Source organism: Crinia signifera, chromosome 5 (genome assembly GCF_055691185.1).
Source record: "Crinia signifera chromosome 5, ASM5569118v1, whole genome shotgun sequence".
Taxonomy (NCBI): domain Eukaryota; kingdom Metazoa; phylum Chordata; class Amphibia; order Anura; family Myobatrachidae; genus Crinia; species Crinia signifera.
This window is the reverse complement of record NC_139221.1, coordinates 225,332,044-225,355,944: the sequence shown is the minus strand read 5'-3', so window position 1 is coordinate 225,355,944 and position 23,901 is coordinate 225,332,044. Positions and strand designations below refer to the sequence as shown.

General features: G+C 42.0%; 1 protein-coding gene across 2 annotated transcripts in view; it reads left to right on the top strand.

Annotated features, from left to right (window-relative positions):
* MYRIP (myosin VIIA and Rab interacting protein) overlaps nt 1-23,901 on the top strand; it is a 419,901-nt gene that overhangs the window by 291,234 nt on the left and 104,766 nt on the right. For both annotated transcript variants that reach the window (XM_083188579.1, XM_083188580.1), the window contains 3 exons: nt 8,608-8,744; nt 11,847-11,927; nt 18,353-18,450. In XM_083188579.1, the coding sequence (XP_083044705.1) occupies nt 8,608-8,744; nt 11,847-11,927; nt 18,353-18,450 (316 nt within the window). The remainder of the gene's footprint in view (nt 1-8,607; nt 8,745-11,846; nt 11,928-18,352; nt 18,451-23,901) is intronic.

The window sequence follows — 23,901 nt, the reverse complement described above, 5'->3', positions numbered from 1 at the left end:
ACAATAAAGCACTCCTCCAGACACTCCAATTGTTCCCACACACTCAGCTGTGCACCGAAATGGAGGATCCATGCCCGATAATCGGTAAATGCTTTTGTAGGATCCCCCTGATCTTGAAGGATCTGCTGGATGATTTCCCTGCGCGTGCAGGATTGGACGGGTATACCTCGCAGCTGACATTCTGCTATCAGCTCCTCCATACTCATTTCTTCAAGGGCAGTTAGGGGCCCCCCTGACAACGACCCTTCTCTTGTGGTAACAAATAATTCTGTGTCAGACCCCTCGGTTGTCTGCCCAGATTGCAGTAGCCCCATTCTGGACCTCTCCTCTGGTTCTATCTGGGGCATCAATTTATTCTGGACTTGTCCTTCAGCCTCAGAATATTGTCCTCTTTGTAGCATCTGGGTAACTGTAGCAATCACTTCCTCTGTAAATTCTACAAACTCTGGCTCCCCCAGTAGATTCCACGAGGTGGCCTCACCTTTACAGTGCAGGAATGCATCCCCCAGGTATACACACACATATATGGGGAACAGACATATCTATAGAGTACGAGAGGGTACAGACTGACTAAAGTGTACAGTCATCACTACAAATAATAAAATATCATAATTACAGTCTTACTGTCAGTCTGCTAACCTCACACTCATTAAGGTTCCAAAGTGTTGCCACAAGTACTGTGTGTAGAAGTCTATAAAGCGTTGATAATAAAAACAAAGTCACCAGATCTCAATGCAACCAACCACTGAGGTATGCCACACTGTATATAGGAATAAGAAAAATGTACTAACAGACCTAGGCATCAGGTGGTGTTGTCAGGGTTAGTTGGTGCTGCAGCGACTATAGAGTATATGCCGTACAGCAGCCCTGTACAGTATGTTATGGTCCAATTGTGAGCGACCAGAAAAAGTGCCTTCCTGCTGTAGGGGACAGTCTGTATCCCTTTTGCAAGTAGAATCCAGAGAGGGATATACTGGGGACTGCTTTTCCTGTTAGCAGGAGAAAACGCACATGGGTTGCGGGGGAGGACACTGGCATGATTTTGTATTTCAAGAAGGCACAGTGAGGGGTGTTCAGCTCTTTTCCACCAATATCTCTGAAGCCCCATGGGTGGTGTCGGGGCACTCACTCTGCATCCCCCGCTACAAGGTAGGGATAGACAGGAGCGGAGGGCTCCAACTAAAAACGTCCCACTCCTGGGTCCTCCTCCTCACTTTTATCCCTATTGGGTACTTTCGCAAATTACACTTCACTCCTATTTAACACCAGCAGATTGGTTGGGAGCTCTGACCAATCAGAGCAAGGATACTCCTGGGACTTAAATCTCAAGTTTTTTCTCAACAAATTTACAGCTTACATAATAAATATTATTAACTATAGCTGTAACTACAGTATAACTGTTTTTATTGGTAGTTAATAGACAATTTATCAACAACAGATGTAATAGCAATTTAAATTCAGACCAATTACTCTACCTAATTGGATGAGTTATATTCTAGGCAAAACATGATAATATTCAGTCTGACTGATGGCCCTAACGACCTTTCACTTTGTGTATCCATTGTATGCATGAATTCACTAATGATTCACACTGTGTATTGTCTAATTAAGGGAGAAATAACAATGCACTGCAGTGTTAAGGAAAATTCATCATTACATCACATTTGTGACTTATGTAGAACGTGAGGGTAGTGATTACTGTACAGTATGTGCTGTAAATGGTTTTAGCCATCTGAATATTGAGCTGCACTTTCCTGTTACATTTGTAAATGAGTTGGAAGTGAAGCTTATTTATTTACATTTCTATATAGGCATACACATGATGCTATGAATTACCAATATGGACTATATAGCCCAAATAGAACGTGCGATTTTTGGGTCAAAAACTGTAAAAATTGCACGTTTACTAAAAAACGCACATGTATTAGTGTGCGATTTGTGGTAAAAATCACACGTTTGCCGTGACCAAAAAACAAACCTCTCATTAAAACCATCAAAATTTCAAATATAATACCAAAACATCTCATATAAAATAAACCTTGGTTGACCCCAATTTACTTCACAGTCAGGGGGATTAGCTGGTTCCCATCATAGGAGCCCATGTATTCTCATAACATGCTGTCCTATGGTGATAACCCCAATGTTAATTTCAGAACATGGAAGTCTATGGAGACGGCAACACCCAATCAGGCGTGGAGCTCCGCTAGAGCACAGCCCTGATTGATTGAGGGGAGTCCCAATCACTGGTATTTCCCTTAGTATCGGCATTCAGCTCCTTAAGTGCAAGGGACTGAGTGTTTGTGTGGGGTTTCTTTTAACCCTTGGATGCCTACTGGTCAAGAAGACCAATCTATTGGAGGAGGTGAGTATATTATTTGTTTTACAGCACTATTCAGAATTATTCTACTGAAGTAGAGGACCGATCTACAGGGGACCAAATAGGTAAGTATGTACAGTATGTATATTGTGTGCATGTATGTATGTTATTAAACTTTGACTTTACAGGGTGGCCGTGTGTTTATTTTAGTGCTGGTCATGCTGTGGAGCTACAGCATGACCAGCAGGCCCTAAAATGCAAGTCCCAGCAGGCCCTAAAATGCAAGTCATGCAGGGACTTGTGGTTCTCCAAGTTCCTGGATGCGGGGGAGGCTTGCTGGGCTTTATAGTTCCACAGCTCAACCCAATACTACTTAGTAGCCCCGAGCTTCAGCCCTTTATAGGGGATGCCTGGGGAGACACCGTTAATGGGGGGCTCCCCACTCCCCCAGGGCCAGGGCTGACCAGCTATGGCAGGGGTCAGGGAACAGTTTTACCTTTTACTCCAAATTATATTTAATAAAATAAATATAGTTTGTGTGTGTGTGTGTGTGTATATTTATATATATATATATATATATATATATATATATATATATATATATATATACAGATGGAGCGCCTCTCATTCTTGCCGCCAACATGCCATCGCAGAGGTTTTGGTGATCCTCTCTTCTTCTTGCGCTCCCATCCACCAAGGGGCGTGGATGCTCACCATGCAATGCAAGTCGCCACCTCTGGGTGGCTAATGCTCCACCAATCTAGGGGTGGATTGATATACTGTACCGATGGAACGGTATCAACATTCGCCGAGTGGAGCAAGCTTACACAGTATACTACAGTATGAGACGCTTGTGTGTAATCCCCGTGAATATCGCTGTGGCTCCAACTGTACTGTACAACTGTACTTCTGCTGTGTGCTAGTATAATTGTTGTGTGTGTACTGTGATAATTAATTTTGTCATTGAATACTATTTAATCATTTAAGTGTCCCAGCGCTAACCTTATGTGCTGAGTCGGCAATAAGAAGGAGTAGAGGCTTTCATGAAATCAGCCCTCTCCTAACACATCAGGCGGCGTTGACCACGTATTCAGAGCACATTGCATTAAAGCTAAATTGCACTTAATCTATTTGGCATACAGATAAGGGAACCTGACTATATTAGTGCTATATGGATAAATTTAAATGTATTTATTTTTTTATTAATAGTTTCTTGTATTGTGCACACATATTCTGCAGCGCTTTACAGAGACTATTTGATCATTCACATCAGTTCCTGCCCCAGTGGAGCTTACAATCTATATTAAATGAGCTTAAAGCTTAATTTCTCTGGTTTCGGTGGTCCAATTGGCTCAGAACTGGGGTTGTATGGAAGAGGAGATGTTTATCTACCAGAATATATGAACCCCAAGTTTCTGAGTCCCCCAGAAAGGGTAACTGCAAACATAAGAACCCATGGTGGGTCTGAATTAACAGGTCCATTCTAGTCAATGGGGGAAATTTGTGTCTATTTTGCACCCTGATATCTCTGGTTCTATGTGTCCTAGAGACTTGAGACTGGTACCATATAAAAGAGGAGACTCTTGGCTTACAGAGGGTAATAAGTAGTTTATATAACATCAGTAAGGGAAGCGGCAAGCATCCGTAGTTAGGGTCCCCTCCAATTGTCCACCTACTGTAGCTCATTACTACTGAGTACCGCAAATAGGAAATACTGTATAGAGAGGCAGTGTTTTTACATCCAAGAACATAGGGAGGAGCTTTTATCTATCCCAATTAAACTTATAGAGATAGCACTTATAGCTGTAACTGTTACAGTACAATGCAATAAAAGCTGTTCCTGCCTGTGCAGACGCACGAAAATCTTTATAGGGAGGCAAGATTTTTTGGGGGGTATTAAATACTATATACTCTTACTGACCTACTGTACTATAGCTGTGTTTAAAAAAAATGATCCCTTTATGAATCAAACTCAGGCGTACTGTAAAACATGCAGAGTGGCACGCTTATCCACTACTTTACAACACTTGACAAGAGCGGCCAGACTTTCCACTCAGATGCATCCTAGCGTCTTTTGACCAAAACAATGAGACGCATTAGCGTCCGTGCCCATGCAGACGCACGGAAAGGTTAATAGGGAGGCATGAGTTTTGTGTGTTGGAAAAAAATAAGTTCCCTTTAATAATCAAACTCAGGCATACTGTACATTAATGTACAACATGCAGAGCGGCGCGCTTATCCACTAACCTACACACCTGATAAGAGCTGTCTATCTACAGTAGCTTACTGGACAGTACAGTAGTAGCAAAGTAGTTCCTGCACTACAGAGCTTTTTAATAATGTAGTCACTTCATGCACACGCTGCAGCACACATTTCATACATGCGCAGTGAAGATTTCAGAAAGTGACACCTGGTGGATGATCACTGGTATTGCACTCATCCAGCAATCACCAAGCTGTTAAAATGTTTAGTGATGCCTTTCGCCGAGGGCCACCATGGTGGGCTGGCAGTAGAACCACCATCTATAGATCTATATAAGGGTGTAAACAGTCCGGCACTCCATCGTATGAACAACTGCCCCAGTGCCCTTAACAGTCAGGGTGAACAATAGAACAAAATAGAAGCGGCACTTGGAGACTGGTACCAAAAAACCTGTATTCAAAAGGAATTCGGACACCGTGAATTCCTTTTGAATACATATATATATATATATATATATATATATATACATTTTATTGTACATAGCCCAGGAGGGCTCAGGATTGCGGGAAGTGGAGGCAGAGCGGGAGCTGAATATGCACTGCCACGGATTATGAAATGGCGCCAACGATGCTGCTGCCAGTTTCTAGCACGACTGCGCATGCGCCGGGTCATTGCTTATGCGGCTGCATCCCTGTGCACACTGAAGCTTCCCAGGGGTAATGGGAAGCTTCAGATACACAGCTGGGCATGTATATAGATTCATATGCATGCTCGGCTGTGTCTTGGCAGCACGGTCGTCCATTACCCCAAGGAAATTCATTTTTTCCCCATTATCCCCCAGCTGTGGTATTACCCTGCTTGCTGTTGGAGCCCGGTGCTGTTTCCAAAATCAGGAGAACCCCTACTTTTTAGTACTACATATTTTCGGAACCAGGACCAGTGTAAGAGCCTGGTCCTGGTTTTTCAAATATGGGGTGAAGACCCCACGCCATTTTTTTTTACTTTTACTAAATAATTGCACACTACTGTTACCAAAAACTCACTAGAGATCGCAAGTGGAGGGTTCTTTTTCAGTCATACATCTCCTGCTGCTGTGTATTGCACTTCCAATCTCCTGGATTCTTCAGATTCTGGCAGGGGTGCCATTAAGGCGTTTCTTTGCAAGGACAGTTATTTTATGTAATCACTGTGATTTGCTATATCTGCTCAGGAGTCTCTGCTGACTCTCATTATCCACCCTTGTGGCAACCCCTTAAAGGAGAGAGAGAAGCACATGATCACACAGGGTCCTCTTATCTTTGCTGGTATGCACTCATCCATAGCGTAATGATATTTTATTCAGAACTTATCGCTGCTATGTGAATTAGCAGAGACCTGCGATCAGATAGTCACCGCCCAGACAGAGTAAAAACCCACCTGTCTGCAAATTATTTTGTGAAAGGGCTGGCGTTTAAGGCTAGAGCTAAAAGGATGCGATTTGCATAAGTTTGCCCTCCTCCCCAAATAGCAACAAATTTGGGTATTTTTCACAGCAGCCAAGAAGGAATTGGGGAATGTGGGGGTCCCAGGGAGCATATTATTTTTATTATCGTTTATTTATATGGCGCCTCAAGGGTCCGCAGCGCCTGACAATACATAGATGAGCAAAGAACAAAACAAGAAAAATTGTGATTTACAGTACAAATGCAAATTAGGACAAGTACATGGTAAATAAAAAAAACAGTGGACACTGATGCAATTATAACAGTGGCAGAGATATATTCTAAGAAAAGCACATGAGGAGAGAGGGTCCTGCTCGTTAGAGCTTACATTCTAAAGGTATGGAAGTCTTGCCTACCTTTCCGGAGGGCAGCAAGGGCCACCTGATTTTTGGGAGCCTCCCAGCTCTTCCAGGAAGGTAGGCAAGTGTATACTAGAGTATTTAAAACCTTACTGTCCCCATTCCACTCAACAGTCGGCATATTAAATCCTATGTGGATTTACTTAAATACACTTAACTAAAATAATGCTACTGTATGTATGATTAAATATCATGTAAAATATAAATCTTAAAATCCTATTATTCTTAATTTAAGAAGGACTTTGTTGTGGTCCTTAATGTTATCTATTATTTGCTATTGTTGGTTTATGACTTGGTTTATGACTACCAAGCTTGGTTTATGACTACCACTTAAGGTGAGATTTGCTGAGCATTCTGAGCGATGCTAGATCCCTCAGAATGCTCAGCAAGATCACTCAGCATACAACGATGTGTGCTGAGCGATCTGTCAGGGCCAGTGTTCTCCGGTGATATTACTAGATTTATCCAGAATGCTAGATATTAACCCTTTGATTGTCAACATCTCGGTGAGAGATGTTCAAAATATCCACTAAAAATGCCAGCATCGCTCACATTTGTTATATAAATTAAAATAAAAAATTTCTTGTAAAAATATATTATAATTCCTATATAAGGTAAACGTTACAGGTCATTATGATGGATAAAATGTTTGCGTGGCAATTTTCACACCTATTTTGACAAATTCACTTGGCACTCAAAGGGTAAATACCCTGGCGATAGCAACCTTAGCATTGCTATCGCTATGGGCCCCACAAATGTAGCGATGTAGGGTCATTTTCTAAGCGATTTTGTTAAATCGCTTAGAAAATGACCTGAAATCAACCCATGTATAAGCCCCATTACACCATCGATAGATAGTGTTTGCAATAGATCACCCATTACCAGTACAAACAAATCCTTTCTGACTTCAGCAAAGTCATCCAGTGCAATGCTGGACCTCGGCGGGCTGGAAACTTCTGATAAATATTGGTATTTTCATATTACAGTGACACTAAATTACTACTGTAGGTTCATTTATCAACTAGTGATAAAACATGTTGTGAGTGATGAAACGTGTTGCATATGATAAATGATGCTCCAGCGAATCAGCTCCTGTGATTTTTTGCACACACATGACAGGAGCTGATTGGCTTGAGCACCATATATCATACACAGCAATTTTTTCACTCGTTGATAAATATTTTGCCAGCAACTAGAAGCATCATTAGATGAAGCCCTATGTCACTAACTTCAAACACCATAGGGCCAAATGTGTGAGAATCCGAAAGTGGGAGATTTTGGGAGAGATTTGCTTTTTTTTTTTTAAGTGGCAATCATTTAAACTGAGAAAAAAAGAACAGATTGATTTTGCCATGTAAATGATTGGCGCTTTAAAAAAAAAAAAAATTCTCGCTAAATCTCTCACTTTCTGATTTTCATAACCTATTGCATTTGGCCCATATCTACTTATGGAGTGTGCATAGCAATCTATTTGCCAAAATGTTTTGTTGTGTTAGATTATGGCGGTTTAGGTAGAAATGTGTCATGGTACTGGCAACACCGTTTCATTCCTGTACTACTTTTTTGAATGAGTATCTTTACAAATATACATACAGTATACAGATGTGCCACATACATTCAGCCCTTCTAGTCTCACCATGCGTGCCATGGCGTTACTTGATAGCGGTGAGGATAACTGTGTGTGACTTTTTCTGTAAGTGCTTTTTCTATATTACATCAGAAAATCCTTTATTTGTAGTACTATGACTATTTTATATATTTAGCATTGTTTTATTTTCAAAATAAATGTGGTAGATTATATAAATTGATAATATTTTGATCTTCTTACATTTGGTGTTATGGCTTTGTGATTTAATTTTAACTTATTTCAGACAGTCTTTAATTTAGTTTTGTTTCAATGATTTCAATATTTGTTTTACTATTGTTTTATGCTTTATTTTTAGGTTTTTGCTTTTTGCTCTTAGTAATTACCAAGATTTCTTTTAGAACCTGTCACATTGATTTATGTTAAAAATAAGCCAAAAAACACACACCAAATTTTTTTATGGTCTGCTTGAAGTTTATGGAAAGTTGTGAAAATAAAGGTGTGTAGGGTACAAATGAAACAACATACACAGTATTTCTTCACATTTTTAAACAAAAAATACAATTTAATTTCTTAATTTAACATATTGAAATAAAACTGAAATTAGTGTAAGACATTATGATGATGACTATTTTTATTTTATTTATCTCTTTTATTTACAGGCTGTTAAGGACACAGTCTCTGGAATGGTATTACAATAATGTGAAGAGTCGGTTTAAACGTTTTGGTAGTGCCAAAGTGCTGAAGAACTTGTACAGAAAACACAGGCTGGAGAGTGGTGCATGTGCAGATATTGCAGGTATGTGAGCAGTATTTATGCTATCTCTGATATACATTGACTTTGATCATAATAAATGGACTTCCATTCATTAATCACCCTCTAGATAATCTTTACTGACATACCTTCTTGCGATGAAGATACTTACCCTTCTACCTATATTACTCATACTGCCAAGTTTTACAGCACTATGACATAATGGTTAGCATTACTACTTCCCAGTTTAATTTTTTATGAGGCAATAATGCCCCTTACACAATATACCACACACTGTAATGATTATTTCATTTTATGCCACACAGCATAATGTCTACATACAGACGGAGCCCCTCCATTCATCAGCGGACAGCTGTGGTGAGCTTAATCTGAATGGGGCGCTCAAGTGTCTCGTGCGAGCTTGGCCCCTTCCAACGGCTGGCGGGGCCTGGCGGCGATAGAATCGCCAGCCCCTGCGAGCATGAGAGGGGCTCCATCTGTATTATGCCACACACAGTTATGCCGCTGACACAAATGTATGTTCCATACACAACAATGGCCCTTACAAATACAGTATGTCCACATTAAGGCTTCTAATTACTCATTGCCAGGGGTTTCATGGCAAAAAAAGCATGTTTCTGCATCTTCTTCTGGTGACACCAGTGTTCCCAGTTAATGCTATTCTATACATACAGTGGCATTAAAAATTTAGCAGCGCCGCCCCCATTTCGTTTTAGTGTCACTTACATATAATGACACCTGTAGTGCCGCTTACATACATAATGCCCCCACTAGAGCCACATAATGCCCCGTAGTTCCGCTTCCTGACATAATGCCCCATGTAGTTCTGCTTACACACATAATGCCCCCACTAGTGCTGCTTACACATAATGCCCCCATTAGTGCTGCTTAAGCATGGTCTTGTATTCCGATGTTGCCTCCTTTTCTTTGTTCTTGTTTACACTGTACTGTTCACATTTGAATTTCGTTAAGTGTTCATTGTATGTGGGCATTTTTTGTTAATAAAGATATATTATTATTATTATTATTATTATTATTATTATTATTATTAATAAACATTATGGTTCTAGTAGGATTTACTGCCCTGGGCCTGGCCTGCCACTGCTGCCCCTTTCACTGGCAGAGAGCAGAGTGCATGGTTCTCACACCCTTTCGCTTTGTCTGGAAGCCATTTCAAATATGGTGCAAGCTCGCGAGCCAATCAGAGGTTGCAGATCAGCTGCCAATCACTAACCATGGCTGCCAGTAAGCTAGCTCTGATTGGCTGGTGGCTGGCGCCACATTGTAAATGAAAACATGCCATCTCTGTATAGAAGCACCCCCCAAGCCAACCAGGTGTGGGGGGGAGTTGTAGCTGCATCACTAGACCTTCCGGCAGTGACATAATTAGAGAATTTGCGCCCCCTTTTCAAAAAAGTTTCTCATCCCCCCCGTAAATCAATTGTATTAAAAAAATGTACCTACATACTCACTGCCAGAGTTTCCCATGCTCTTTGCCAGGGTTTTTATGCTCATTGCCAGGGGTTTCTTGATCATTGCCAAGGTTTTTTTTTTTGCTTGATGCTAAGGGAGAACATGCTAATTTCCAGAGGCTAGGTGCACACAGCGCACCAGCAAACCTGGAGTCTGGCACTTCCAGGTAGCATTGTATGCGCTTTGCTCCCCTGGCATATGCTAGAGGTCCAGTGTGACCACTAGCTTCTGCCTTCTGCAAGGTGGCATACATTTGGAGGGGTGCAGTGTCTCTGTCTGTAGATTACATGTAGACAGAGACTCTGCGCCACCCCCCACCAGTGTCTCCCAGTGGGAGGTGCATCGATAGGTGGGGGGAGGGGGGAGGCTGTGTGCCCTCTCATCTTCTCGGTTCCTGGAGCTTGCTCTCCACCAAAGGAGCCATCCCTACACCACTGAGTATATGTATGTTTTTCCTGTGTTTGTAGGGTTCTGTGGCTGGCTGACTTCAAGACTCCATTTCAGTTAGTTTTAATCAGCCACAGAACCTGTGTAATTAATATGTGTCCAGAATTAAAGGGATGTGGTGGTAACCCTATGTGTTTGCATGGGTTTAATTTGAGATTTGATTTCTACCCTCATTTCAAAAAAATACTGGTAATGCAGGTTAATTGGATTATTTGTGAGTATGGTAGGGGCATTAAACTGTAATCATCAGCGGGGAAGGTCCTAATATGACTGCAAAATGTTATTGGTATATTATGTTTCACTAACTGTGATGTTTAACTTTACAGTTATCTTTTGTCATGGCATCTGTGAGATGCACTCTGTGATGTCATTATTTGTTATGTTGTATGTAATGGCTTCAGTTTTGGTGCCATTTGAAGTCATTTGTGATATCTGTGGCGTAATAAATTGTGAAATCATAAATTTTGTGTAATCAATGGTGACATATATATAAATATATATATATATATATATACGTAGAAGAATTGACGTGTCACTCCAGGGGTCTTTTTCAAATGAGTTTATATATCAAACGAGCAAATAGTTACATGGCAGGGTCAACGTTTCAATACTCAGAGGTATCGTTGTCAAGACGGCATGTAACATACATACAATACAGGTATATGCCTGCACGGCGGCGGGACCACGAATATATAACAAAGGTTTAACTTACTGGCTCCATGTGATAACGACCAGCAACCGGGTGCAGCGCGCACACCTCCTGTCACTGAGGCAGGAGGTCATCTGACGTCACCCCGCCCGCTACATAGCAACGCAGAGTTCCGGTTCGTTTGCACGTTCTATATATATATATATATATATATATATATATATATATATATATATAAATAAATATCTTTCTCTAAATTCATATTTAATCTCAAATCCAAAATGTTTAAGTATACAGAAAAAATAGCAATTTTAATTTCAGTATATCAATTTCTATGGACTTATTTGTTGGTAAGAAACTGCCTGATAAAAGTGCCATGATATACTGTAAATTGTATTTATTAGGCAGTTTGACTTATCGTGTATTCTTAGCATAGTTTGTGCCATTTCCATTCCCAGTTCTTAAATATATGTGTTTGGGGGTTTATTTTGGTGATTGCTTGCTTGTTTGTTTTTAGCAGTAATTTATTTTTTAGTAACCTTTTGATCTAATTAAAGAGGGAAGTTTTATTGATGAAAGCTTGGAAAATGAAGGAAGCATTTGTGGAAGTGACTCTACATTCTACAGACAAACACAAGGTAAGTTTTAGTTTGTGTCAATAATGGAGGGTGTTGCCTACCACAGGGTTACACTGCACATGAGCAATCTTATATTACCGACAGTTATTTGTACACAGTGTGATTGACAGATGGGTGGTAACAGGTGGTTTCTAGTCAAACACATGTATACCTTCACCATTTTATGTTGTGTATGACCCTTACAAAACAATTACCCTAAATTCAAGTATGTGAATCTTGTTACTATGTACCCGCGTTTAGTAGTCATTGATATTCATTGGTACTTTATGTGCATGATCTATATCTCCTAATCTTAGGTCCAACTGTGTCAGCAATCTCCTCTGTAATGAGAAATTCTATTCACTCAAATTATATAACTAGAGTGCAACAACAATGCTCTTGAACTGAAATAAGAGTTTGTCATAGTCCTCAGTGACCACTAATACAATTATATTCTCAACTTCTTTAATGCAACAACCCCCACCACCTTAAGCCATCACTGTGATGGTGTTAGGGCAATATGCGGCTTCTTTTCTAAATCTTAAGGTCCAATTGCAGCATGCCTCCAAACAAGTGACAACAAATGAGCAAAGAATTGGAGAAACATTACAGGATGTATCTGAGCTTAAAGATCTTTTTTATCACTTACTATAACATAACCATTACATGAGGAAGAAAATACTTGATTCGGAGAACAGGTCACTTCAAAACAGCGCCCGATTTCTTTCTCTTTTTTATTGCTTAAATTACGCCCAATTTCTCTATCTTTTTTATTGTTTATATTATGCCCAATTTCTCTCTCTTTTTATAAAATACTGTACATCTAGTTGGCATTCTGAAGTTTTCAAAAGTCCTACACTACTAGAGTTCTTGAAAAATGACTTCCTAACAATCCAGGGTGTCTCTGAAGAGCTCTCCTCATTTATAATTTGACACTCAGGATATGTTGGCCACTATATGGATGGCTTGGATAATAAACCACAAGCTTTTTTCTACGCTGTGTCATTTTCTTTCAATTATTTGGACTGATGCATGTCAAGTACATAAAACAAGTGGAAAGATCTCAAACTTCTCAACTTCTGCTAAGGTTGGAATGGCTTGTCCTGAAATGGCATCGGTCTGTACTAAGCTTTCCAGAGCTCATTGTAAATCCACACAACTTTTTTCAGCTCAACCTAGTATTTATGAAGAAAAAAGTGTCACACAAACAGATGCACAAGAGTACCCCATACAGGTAGGAAGAGATTGAGCGCTATGACCTAGCCATTCGTTCTACACCTGACCAATCAGACTGAGTATTCAGCCTATATTATCATTTACATATGTTCTCATTTGTGATTTCATTAATATTTGTATGGGATGCTGTTTGAACTTTCTTTATATGTTATAATATATTAATATATTAATAGTTTATGTATTTGTTTCATTCTATTCTCTACTCAGGTTATATTTCATTTAGGTGTTTAACAATCATTCACACTATTACTTATTTTAATTGATGAGAGCAAATAGTACCTATATTTTTAAATATGTATACTCCTATGTTTACTAGTCAGTCAAGTTTATTTCATATAGGACCACTAGGGGGCTACATCTTCCTTCTACTTCACCTCCTCCTGTTTTTGAATGTACTATGTGCATTCAATACATATATCCTGACTCTTTTTGCTTCAGGCACTGATTTACTAACTCAACTTCAGTACATTAGAATATTACAATTTTTATCTTTATTCTTATTATTTTCTCTGTTTTAATGTTATCACTTATACCCCTTTAACACCAAAACGCCGGGTCGCACCCTGGTTTTAGGACCCAGCTTTATGCGACATGGCGTATGTTACATTTTACACCAGCATTTCACCTGCATGCTCCCCCTTCCCCCAGGCGGCGGCGGTTCCTGAGCCGGCGCCTGGCGATGTCATCATCTCCAAGCGACAGGATTGCCAGACTCGGCTCCGGAACGCCTCGCTGGGGGGCAAGCCCAGCACCAAGTAAGCTGCTGGACTGCCCCCAGCCTCCGTGCACCTCCTCCAGCCCCATCCATGAGGTGAATGGATGCTCCACACGGCATTGCAGAGTAAAGCAGACAGCAGCCCCCTCATCCAATCTACGGACACTGCGGTCCGGAGGTTGTGCTTCCCCCATTGATGTACTGTAAATGGGAGCCAGGTCCTATGACCCGGCGTACCCGTTTACCCTGCCCTCTACCCAGACCCTGCCTGTGTTCTACCCTGGTCAGGACCTGGGTAAAAGTCCAGTGTAAAGGGACAAATGTTAACCCCTTTTACACAGTCACTGACTCGGATCCAGGAGGCAGCATGCTGATGATCACCGCCGCCTGCCACACTGTCACCGGCATTCCTCGCTGCACCCACTGGACACTCATTTCAGAGCCGCTGCTGCCAGCCCCCACTTCCACCGCTGTTCACCGGCACCACCACTGCCCGCCCCCCACACTGCTCCTCACCGCCCTGCAGCTCCCCGATTTTTTTACATGTGATAAATCGCATGTGATTTATCGCATGTAAAAAATGGCACATCAAGTGCCAAATTGTTTGTGAGCCAGCCGGGGAGCTGCCGGGCAGCTCGTAGGAGAATTGGATCTGACTTGTCCCTAGGTCAAGTCGTCCTAATGTATGGGGGCCCTTACACTGTTACAATAGGCTCACAGATACAGAGCATAATAAACTTGGTATGTTGCATCACAAAGTCTTATCATACTCCTCTTTATGTCTAAAGTAAGAGGTGTGGTCATTCTAGCATGCAAGTCACAGAACAGCTGACAATAATGGGAGATACCTTATAATGGATACCACTACTGATAAGCACAAATATATTATAGCTAACATGTGTACACCTACGGCCAATAATTATTCCTTTTTCTTAAATTTATTTAAAAACGATATCGTTATACACATACACATGCACCTGGGAGGAGCTTTAAGTATAGTGGCTGATTATTTCTTAATCACACAGTACGCAGTCCCATCGGATGCTGAAAATTGTTATCAGATATTTGTGCCATCTTTCAGATGTACTGTGACTCGGTAATCCCACATCAAAAGATTATACATATTTCTCATCTTCACATAAATCTTTCTCACGCACAGATTACTAGGTAGTCACAAATTCTTTATCTACAAATATCTTTCTTGTGGTATAGACCCTATTGTGGTCTCTAACCCAGCCCCCATATGGATTCAACTGATAGTAGCGTCTAACATAGGCAATAAACTTCAGCACCTTTCCATTTTCAAAAATGTAAAGAGATGTTACATGCAGATTTGGATTTTTTTCTTTATCATAATGTTTCATAAACAGATGACCCTGTAACACATTGGAAAGCTGCTAATGCCACACTTCGTGGTGATATCATTTCCTACGCAGCAATATTGAAAATAGACCGCACTAAATTTTTATCTGACGCTCAAGATAATTTGACTACAGTTTGCCAATCATTGAAACAGCATCCATCTATAGTCAATTTACAAAAGTCTACCGATTGTAAATATTATTGTGACTAATTTCTATCCCAAGTAGGAGATATCTCACTTCACAATGCCAAATTGCATAAACATGGTAATTAATCAGGTTACCTATTTTCACATTTACTACCGGGTGAGAGACATTCTACTGATATAAGCACTCTGAAAAATAACTCTGGATGTACATAATATAGTGAAATAGAAATTACGGAAGTGTTAAGAAAATTCTATGCCAATTTATACTCTCAAGAATTTACAGATAGAGGCACCAAGGCACTATTCTGGGAGTGCAGGGCCGGCGCCACCACTAGGCAGGTCTAGGCATTTGCCTAGGGCGCCGGCCACTGGAGGGCGGTAATGAGCCGCCGAGGAGAGGTACCATAGAGGTACCATAGAAAGCTTGGACTTGGAGCGGGGAGCAGGTAAGACAGTCAGTGCTTCTTCCCTCTCTCCTCCCCATCCCGCCCGTGATCAAAGCTGCATTCCCCCCTCCTCCCTGCACACGGTATCACCCGCACACCCCCCGCCCCCTGGTGAGCGGGCACCTGCCGCAGCATCTCCCTGGACACCGTAATGGCTGCGGTATCACCCGCAAACCCACCCTCCCACCCCCCCCCGGAGAGCAGGCGCCCGCCGCAGTGTCGCCCGCAAACACCGCCCCCCCCCCCCCCCCGGAGCGCGCACAGGGGGGTTGCAACGGGCGGTGGATTTGCCTGGGGCGGGGGGGAGGCTTGCACCGGCCCTGTGGGAGTGTCTCAGTCCCCCATAATCTTCTAGCTAACACATTAACCAATTAAGATGGAAGAAGTGAAATAAAATCACCAGGACTTCATGTGATAGCGGGAGAGTTTTTTCTTTTAAATAATGAAACATAAAATCCCTGATTTTCTATTAGCTTTCTTTAACAAAATGATAAAGAACTATTTACCGTCACTTCAAATGCCGCAACAACATGATAGTAATGTCAGCATCGGCCATGATTATATAGGTAGGCTGGCTCTTTAAATCCATTGTTCTCCCCTTTCCTTCCTATCATTCCCAATCCCTCGCCAAACTTGCTTTTGTTTGCTTGTGTTATTCATTTCTATGATCCTTTTTATATTTATTTTGCTTAAAGTTTGTGCTAATATTATTTACAAGTCCAGCGATTTTTGACATTCTATTGTTATCGGTTTATAGCCTTTTTTTAGCTTGTACATGAATGTTCTTATATTGGGCCTGATTCTGGTTTACTTGCAAAAGCAAATTCACTCTCTAATGGACAAAACCATGTGCACTGCAGGTGGAGCTGATGTAACATTTGCAGAGATTTAGATTTGGGCGTTAATAATTCCTAACATTTCGTACTTCAAGATATCACGACTAAATAAATAAGTAAACCTATCAAAATAATGATTCAAAATAATTAAAAATGGTACTCTTTACCTAGAACGGCGCCCATCGCGACCATTGCGACCATCGTATGCACTAAAAAACGGGTGTGATGCGATGCCCGCGATGGCCGCGATTTCCCATAGGGATCAATGTTAAAAGTCAGATTGGACGCGATTTTAGTGTTCAATGCCTCAATGCCCGCGATTTTTCCATAGGAAACAATGTTAAATGGGCCACAGAGCCCAAATAGTCACCCTAAAGTCTGAAATGGCCCCCATAATTGTTAACGCCACCCCACGATCAACGTCAACCCGAAGCGTGGCGAGCGCAGCGAGCCCGCGAGGGGCGGCGGTACGCGTCCTCCGACCTTTTCATACCCCCACTATCCACGTCGGCGTGGAGTTGAGAATAGAATAGTGTGGCGAGCGCAGCGAGCCACCGAGCCCGAAGCGTGGCGAGCGCAGCAAGCCCCGCGAGGGGACGCGGAGACCTTCACAGGTAAACGCGTCCCTTCGCGGGCTTCACAGGTATCCGCGTCCGCTCGCCACGCTTCGGGCTCGGTGGCTCGCTGCGCTCGCCACACTATTCTATTCTCAACTCCACGCCGACGTGGATAGTGGGGGTATGAAAAGGTCGGAGGACGCATACCGCCGCCCCTCGCGGGCTCGCTGCGCTCGCCACGCTTCGGGTTCACGTTGATCGTGGGGTGGCGTTAAAAATTGTGGGGGCCATTTAAGACTTCAGGGGGACTTATAGGGCTCTGTGGCCCATTTAACATTGTTTTCTATGTAAAAATCGCGGCCATTGAGGCATTTAACACTAAAATCGCGTCCAATCTGACTTTTAACATTGATCCCTATGGGAAAATCGCGGGCATCGCGGGCATCGCGTCGCACCCGTTTTTTTATGTGCATACGATGACCGCGATGCCCGCGATGGCCGCGATTTTTTACCCCCGACGCCCGCGATTCCAATCGCGGGCGCCGTTCTAGGTAAAGAGTACCTTAAAAATAATAGTTACAAATAATACTTACAGAATTGATATTTACATGTTATGGTATATTTAACAATCAGTCTTCATATATCTCTAAATTCCTTGTGATACTGTTCATAGGCAGGGCTATGTGGGCTGGAGGTAAGGCGCCTGGCTCCAACACAATCCTCCCCACCAGCCCCAGTTCTAATCCCATTGGATCAAGATTTTTTTTTCAACCGTTTATAGTTAATTAACAATAATAGAATCAAAGTGCAGAAATAAAAAGGGAGAAATGGAAAGATGTAGCTTTCCTCGTCCTAAATAAGGACAGAAAATTATAGGTTCTATTAGATTATAAACAAACATAATACCCCTGTATATATAACACCTATCTGATAGACTAGCCTCCCACACCTCCCCCCCATAAGAGTAATATATCTTCCCACACCCCACTTTCTGCCCCCCCCCCACACACACACACCCCCACACATTGAGCATATGCAGTGTGCCGTGACATTGAGCATTTCCGTCCATTTTTGATCCTGCAACATTTGATGTATCTAAACTTGCTGATGGCTACTGTAATAATAATCCTGCCTCCTTCCATGCAGGGCACAGCATGATGGACACCCTTTCTGTGGCCTTACGTGTGGCAGAAGAAGCAGTGGAAGAAGCAATTGCCAAAGCTGAATCATACAGTGATAGCTTGGTAAGGTTAATGTCTTGGAACAAAATTGTTTAAAAAATATTTTATTATAATCTATATATATGTCTAATGTCCATTTGTGTGTCTCCGAAACACTGCCATCTAACTTTCGAAGCATTTGCTTCAAGTGGTCTAACTATATTGCTTCTATAGACAAACTAGACCTGAGTCTGGCCATTTTTAGTTTTTTACCTTTAAGGTATTCGTTTACATGGTGCTGACAGTAGATCCATCCTTCTTGCTAACATATCCTTAAAAGGCAATTTCCAGAGTCAGGAAAACAGATAGATTGGTAATAAGGAGATTAGCTGAGAAGGGGTTCGGATCATTTGGTCTACAGCATGATGGTCGACAGTCATTAGGTCGATGCCATTAGGTTGACATGGGTATAGGTCGACATGGGAAACGGTCAACATGGTTCTAGGTCAAAAGGTTTTCTAACCTGAATGTGAACACAGTCGACATGGACACACTATTTTATTCTCCCACCACGCCCTAGTGGATGGTAGGGCATGAAATACCGCCTGTCGGTACATGTCGGCTCAAAAAACAGTGAAAAACCCCATGTCGACCTTTTGACTGTCAACCTAGACACTGTCGAACTAACGACCTGTCAACCTAGAACCATGTTGACCCTTTCCTATGTCAACCTTTTCCCATGTCTACCTAATGGTGTCAACCTAATAACTGTCTACTATAATGCTGTAGACCAAATGACCGCATCCCCTGAGAAGAATAGAGTTGAGTAGCTCAAATTTGTAGGTAATCCAGTCAATCTCCGGCTAGCCTGAAACAGCCAGTAGTAGTCACAAGTATTCTTGCAGAAAATAGACTTTGTTATTGATTGGTGCTAGTGGGGATAAGTAAGTAGGGGTTAATCATAGGGAATAGCTTATGCTAGCCAGTACAAACTGGCAATACTGAGCAATAGGCACATCTGCCAGTATCTGCTGTAAGGAACCAATGTGCCGAAAGCTTATTACCATCCCTTATGCAGCTTTTTCTATCCACTAATATAATGTTGCCCATTATAGACAATGCACACTTCACATGACGTCCTATCTACAGTACCACATGTTCGAAAATATAATTTGAGACATGATATACCATATACATTTCCCATTAGCCTTTATACCAGCATCTATCATTTTCCTCCTTTTAAACATCGTTGTTTATATCTACACCATGTAGTTCCTTCATCATTTTATAATCCCTACCAGTGTCTGATGCTTGAGTGTTCAACACCACTTGTTTTATTCTTATCAGCTGCCTGAGAATATCAGATTTGATAGAAATTTAATCAGAACCCTTCTCACCATACAATCCAAGGCATTTGGAGACAATCTTTTACAAGATGGCTAGAGATTAATGAATAGATACTCATATTATAAGAGGACAAGGTCTTCTGAATAATCTATATAATGATCAGTGATCTTCAATATGATGTTTTTTTTGTAAGGGAATCATTTTAATGTTTGCTTCATTGCTTAGTGATTTTCTCAGGGTTGTATTCTGTGGCTCTTAGACGCCCTTTAATATCCATTCTGTATCCCTGGTGCATTCATAAATGTGAAGTGTGGACTGGCTATCATATAGAGCTCATATAGAGTCTGATTCAGAGCTGCACGCAGTGGCATGCCCAGTTGCAATTTCTTACTTAGCAGATGTGAAAAAACCTAATGCGGTAGTTCCCAAACTGTGGGGTAGATTTATTAAACGTCGATCAGGGGAATATGCGCTATCCCCGTGCGTTATAGCAGGGGATAGCGCTTCCCCTGATCTATCACACCCGCCGAGCGTTTACTCTAACGCCGGCGGTGTGGGGCAGGAGGCATAGCGCAGGGGCAATGTTTTGCACTGCGCCCCTGCCTCCTGCCAGATTTATGAACGGTCAGCATCGCTGACCGTTCCGCCGCCTGCAGCTGTCGACTTCGCCAGCTGCAGACGGCGATGCCTATACCTAACAACAGGGACAGCGCTGTCCCTGCTGCTGAGGCTGAGCTGCGTTGGGATCTCGCGAGACTAGCGAGATCCCGCGCATGCGCAGTCAGCCGGCCGGGGGGGAAGGAGACGGCGCATCAGTATTAACTGATGCGCTGTCTCCAGGAGGGACATCGCCGGAGGGGGGAGTTAGCGCTCCCCCACTCCGGCGGCAAGATCTTAGTAGATCTTGTCGGTGTCCCCTCCAGCTTCGCCTCGCTAATGAGGCGAAGCAGGAACTGTTATAGCGGCGCGATAGGCGCCGCTATAATAAATCTACCCCTGTGTGTCATGGTACCCAGGGGTGCCTCCCAACACAGGGGTGCCTCCCAACAGAGGGGTGCCTTGTTTTGGCAGGCTAGAACCAATACAAATTATAAATACATTAGAGAGTGTACAAAGAAGGGCAACTAAAATGGTGCATGGCCTACATCACAACACTTACCTGGAAAGACTAAAAGATCTTAACATGTATAGTTTGGAGCAGAGAAGGGAAAGGGGGGACATGATAGAAATCTTCAAATATATCAAAGGTTTTAACATAGTACAGGAGGGAAATTTTCTTCAAAGGAAAAGAAGTAATAGAACACGAGGACATGCACTGAAACTGGAGGAAATGTTAGAAATAATTACTTCACAGAAAGGGTAGTGGATAAGTGGAATAGCCTCCCATCAGAGGTGGTAGAGGCTAAGACAGTAGAACAATTTAAACATGCTTGGGATATGAATATCCTTACAAAGAAATAAGGATTAAAAAGGGTTGAGATTACCTGAAGGATAAATAAGGGGCAGACTAGATGGGCCAAATGGTTCTTATCTGCTGTTAAATTCTATGATTCTATGATCTATGGTCAATTTAATAGTCAAAAGCACTATTTGTAACTTCTAATCCTAAACTATGTGGACATACAGAAGCAAATCATATTCCTCACCACATATCTGACCCGAAAGGATGACACATTAACACAATTTTCTAAAATTCATCCCCCCTCAGAATATTTTAATAAGAAATTTTTGACCTAGGGGTGCCTTGAAATAATACTGATACTCAGGCACTGTCTTGTTTATAAACAAAAGTAGAACTATTGGTACCATTAAATCACCCTATGCTCACCTCCAGCTGAGTGCAAATTTATGGTAGCTGACTATACCACACTGAGGAAATGGTCTGCAACACATGTGTTTTTCTAGTCACCCCCATTACCTCACCTAAATGCTATGTGTACATTGTCACTAATCCATCATGGCGCGTGCACTAGAGCAGTAATAAAACATCACTCTACTGCATCCACATTCAACATTGTTATCACCTCTTAATCAGGGTCCATGATGTAGGTTCCCAAACACAGTCCTCAAGGCACCTTAACTGTCCAGGTTTTATGGATATCCATGCTTGGCCACAGCTTCCTTAATAAGTACCTCAGTAAATTTCATTTAACCAACTTTGCTGACCCTGGAATAGCTTTAAAACCTGGACCCTGTGCTGTGATGAACATGTTCAGGAACCTCTGTCACAGAGCCTTGGCCATGATGACCTCATAGGATTTCCATTTAGATCTCATCACTTTGCCTCTAATAAAGAATACAAATGTTGGTGATTTTTTTTTTGTTCTTGTTATTAACCAATTATACTATCAACAGTGTAAATATCCTCTATGCTTATTAATAACCGAAATAAAATAAAAACCTTCATGGAGCATAGTAAATAGGTTTTCCTGAAATGTTTAAAAATAATTTGTCCAGAATCAAATACTAATTTTGTAATTATTGTATTATGCCTTATTAAAATCAAAAACAAAACCTTGTACATTTTAAAGTAAACATGGCATTGTTAAGTCTGAAAAGGTTATTAGTATATTATGATAAGGTTTCCAATTTTCTGGGTACTTAATGATGATGGAGACTTTATTGCTTGCTATGGGCCTGATTCAGTACCACTCGTTAAGAAGCGGTCGCTCGCTAAAAAGCGGTCGCTCGCTAAGCAGCAGTTGCTCCCAAACAGCTGTCATTCTTTGCATAGCGAGCAGCTTAGCACTGCCCGGGCCAAACGCCATCCCCCCCCCCCCCCCCCCCGTCACCGCCGAATCCACTCTGTACATGCAAGAGGATGTACGCAAGCACATATCCTCGCAAGGGGCTGAAGGGGACAGAAATAATTTGATGGTCGCTGACTAAACTCACTTTTTTCTGTGGAAGAGGGGGTGGGGGCTGATGTCATGTGATGTCAGCTGCCCGCCTCCTGCAGGCACCGGCCCACCTGCTTTCTCAGGGGAACCCCCATCATTTTCATGGGGAAACACTGGTCGTTCCCCTCCCTCCCCTACCAGTGCGAACGCGCCAGCGACTGTGATAGTCAACAAAAGCGTTCGCACATGGGGCCTGCACATGTGCAAATATGCGCATGTGCAGACCCCCCACGATCACTGATACATCACCCCCTATGTCTCCAGGCAGTGGCATGAGCTTTTATAATATTTGTGGCTCCAAAACTTATTTTCTGCTTGTGAGAATACCATGAGCCTGAAGAGAAGGAAATGGCATCTATAGGCTTTGTTTGTAAAGGATGCACTAGGCATCGGTTTGAGGTTTATTAACATCTTAATTTTGGTAGTGCGCACATTCATCATATGATCCGAAAGCGAAAATGTAAAGATGTTTATTTGTTTTTTTCACATTTTAACACTCAGGGGGGTTATTCAATCCCGGGTCACGACTCGATCAGTCCCGACAGCCGTGACCATGGTCCGTTTTCGTTTTGCTTGACAACATATCACCAGACGGAATGCAATGTCCCGCCTGCCGATCAGCGAAAAGGGGGCGTGTCTGCGTAAACGCCCCTGGTTGGCAAAATGGGCCCATTCTGTCGATCTGCGTCTTCAATGCTGTCAGGCAAGACAGCATTGAATAGGCGCCTGACAATATTTCCCCTGTCGGAAATATCGGCGGGGATTAAATACCCCCCTCAATGTAGAATTGTTAGCTCATACTCTGGTAAATGCAGGTATTTCACTGCCATTACAAATACTATATAGACCACATACAGTAACAGTATTACATACATGATAATAAAGCAGTTGCACACAGCAAATCAGATTTTGAGGAGCTCTTTGTTTGATACTTAAGTTTGTGCTATCATTTCTGACCCGAGTCAATTAGATTAATACAGGGTTACTCAAACTATTTTGCTCTGGGACCCCATCAGACAATAAAAATAATTACGGGACCACAGCAAGTGACTGCAGAAGGTGATCACATCAATTAGAGATGGGCAAAACGGGTCACCAGGCCGAGCCGGGATCCAGCGGATCACTCTGTGAAAAGATCCAGATCTTTTAGGCGGGGCCACGGCTCACTTTGAAAAAAGGGCTAATTTGATAACAAAGAGGCATAATTTGTTTTACAATCATTTATTGACATTTTTGAAACTTTTTTTTTTTTTAAACAGTGAGCTGAACAAATAAGAACATACATGAC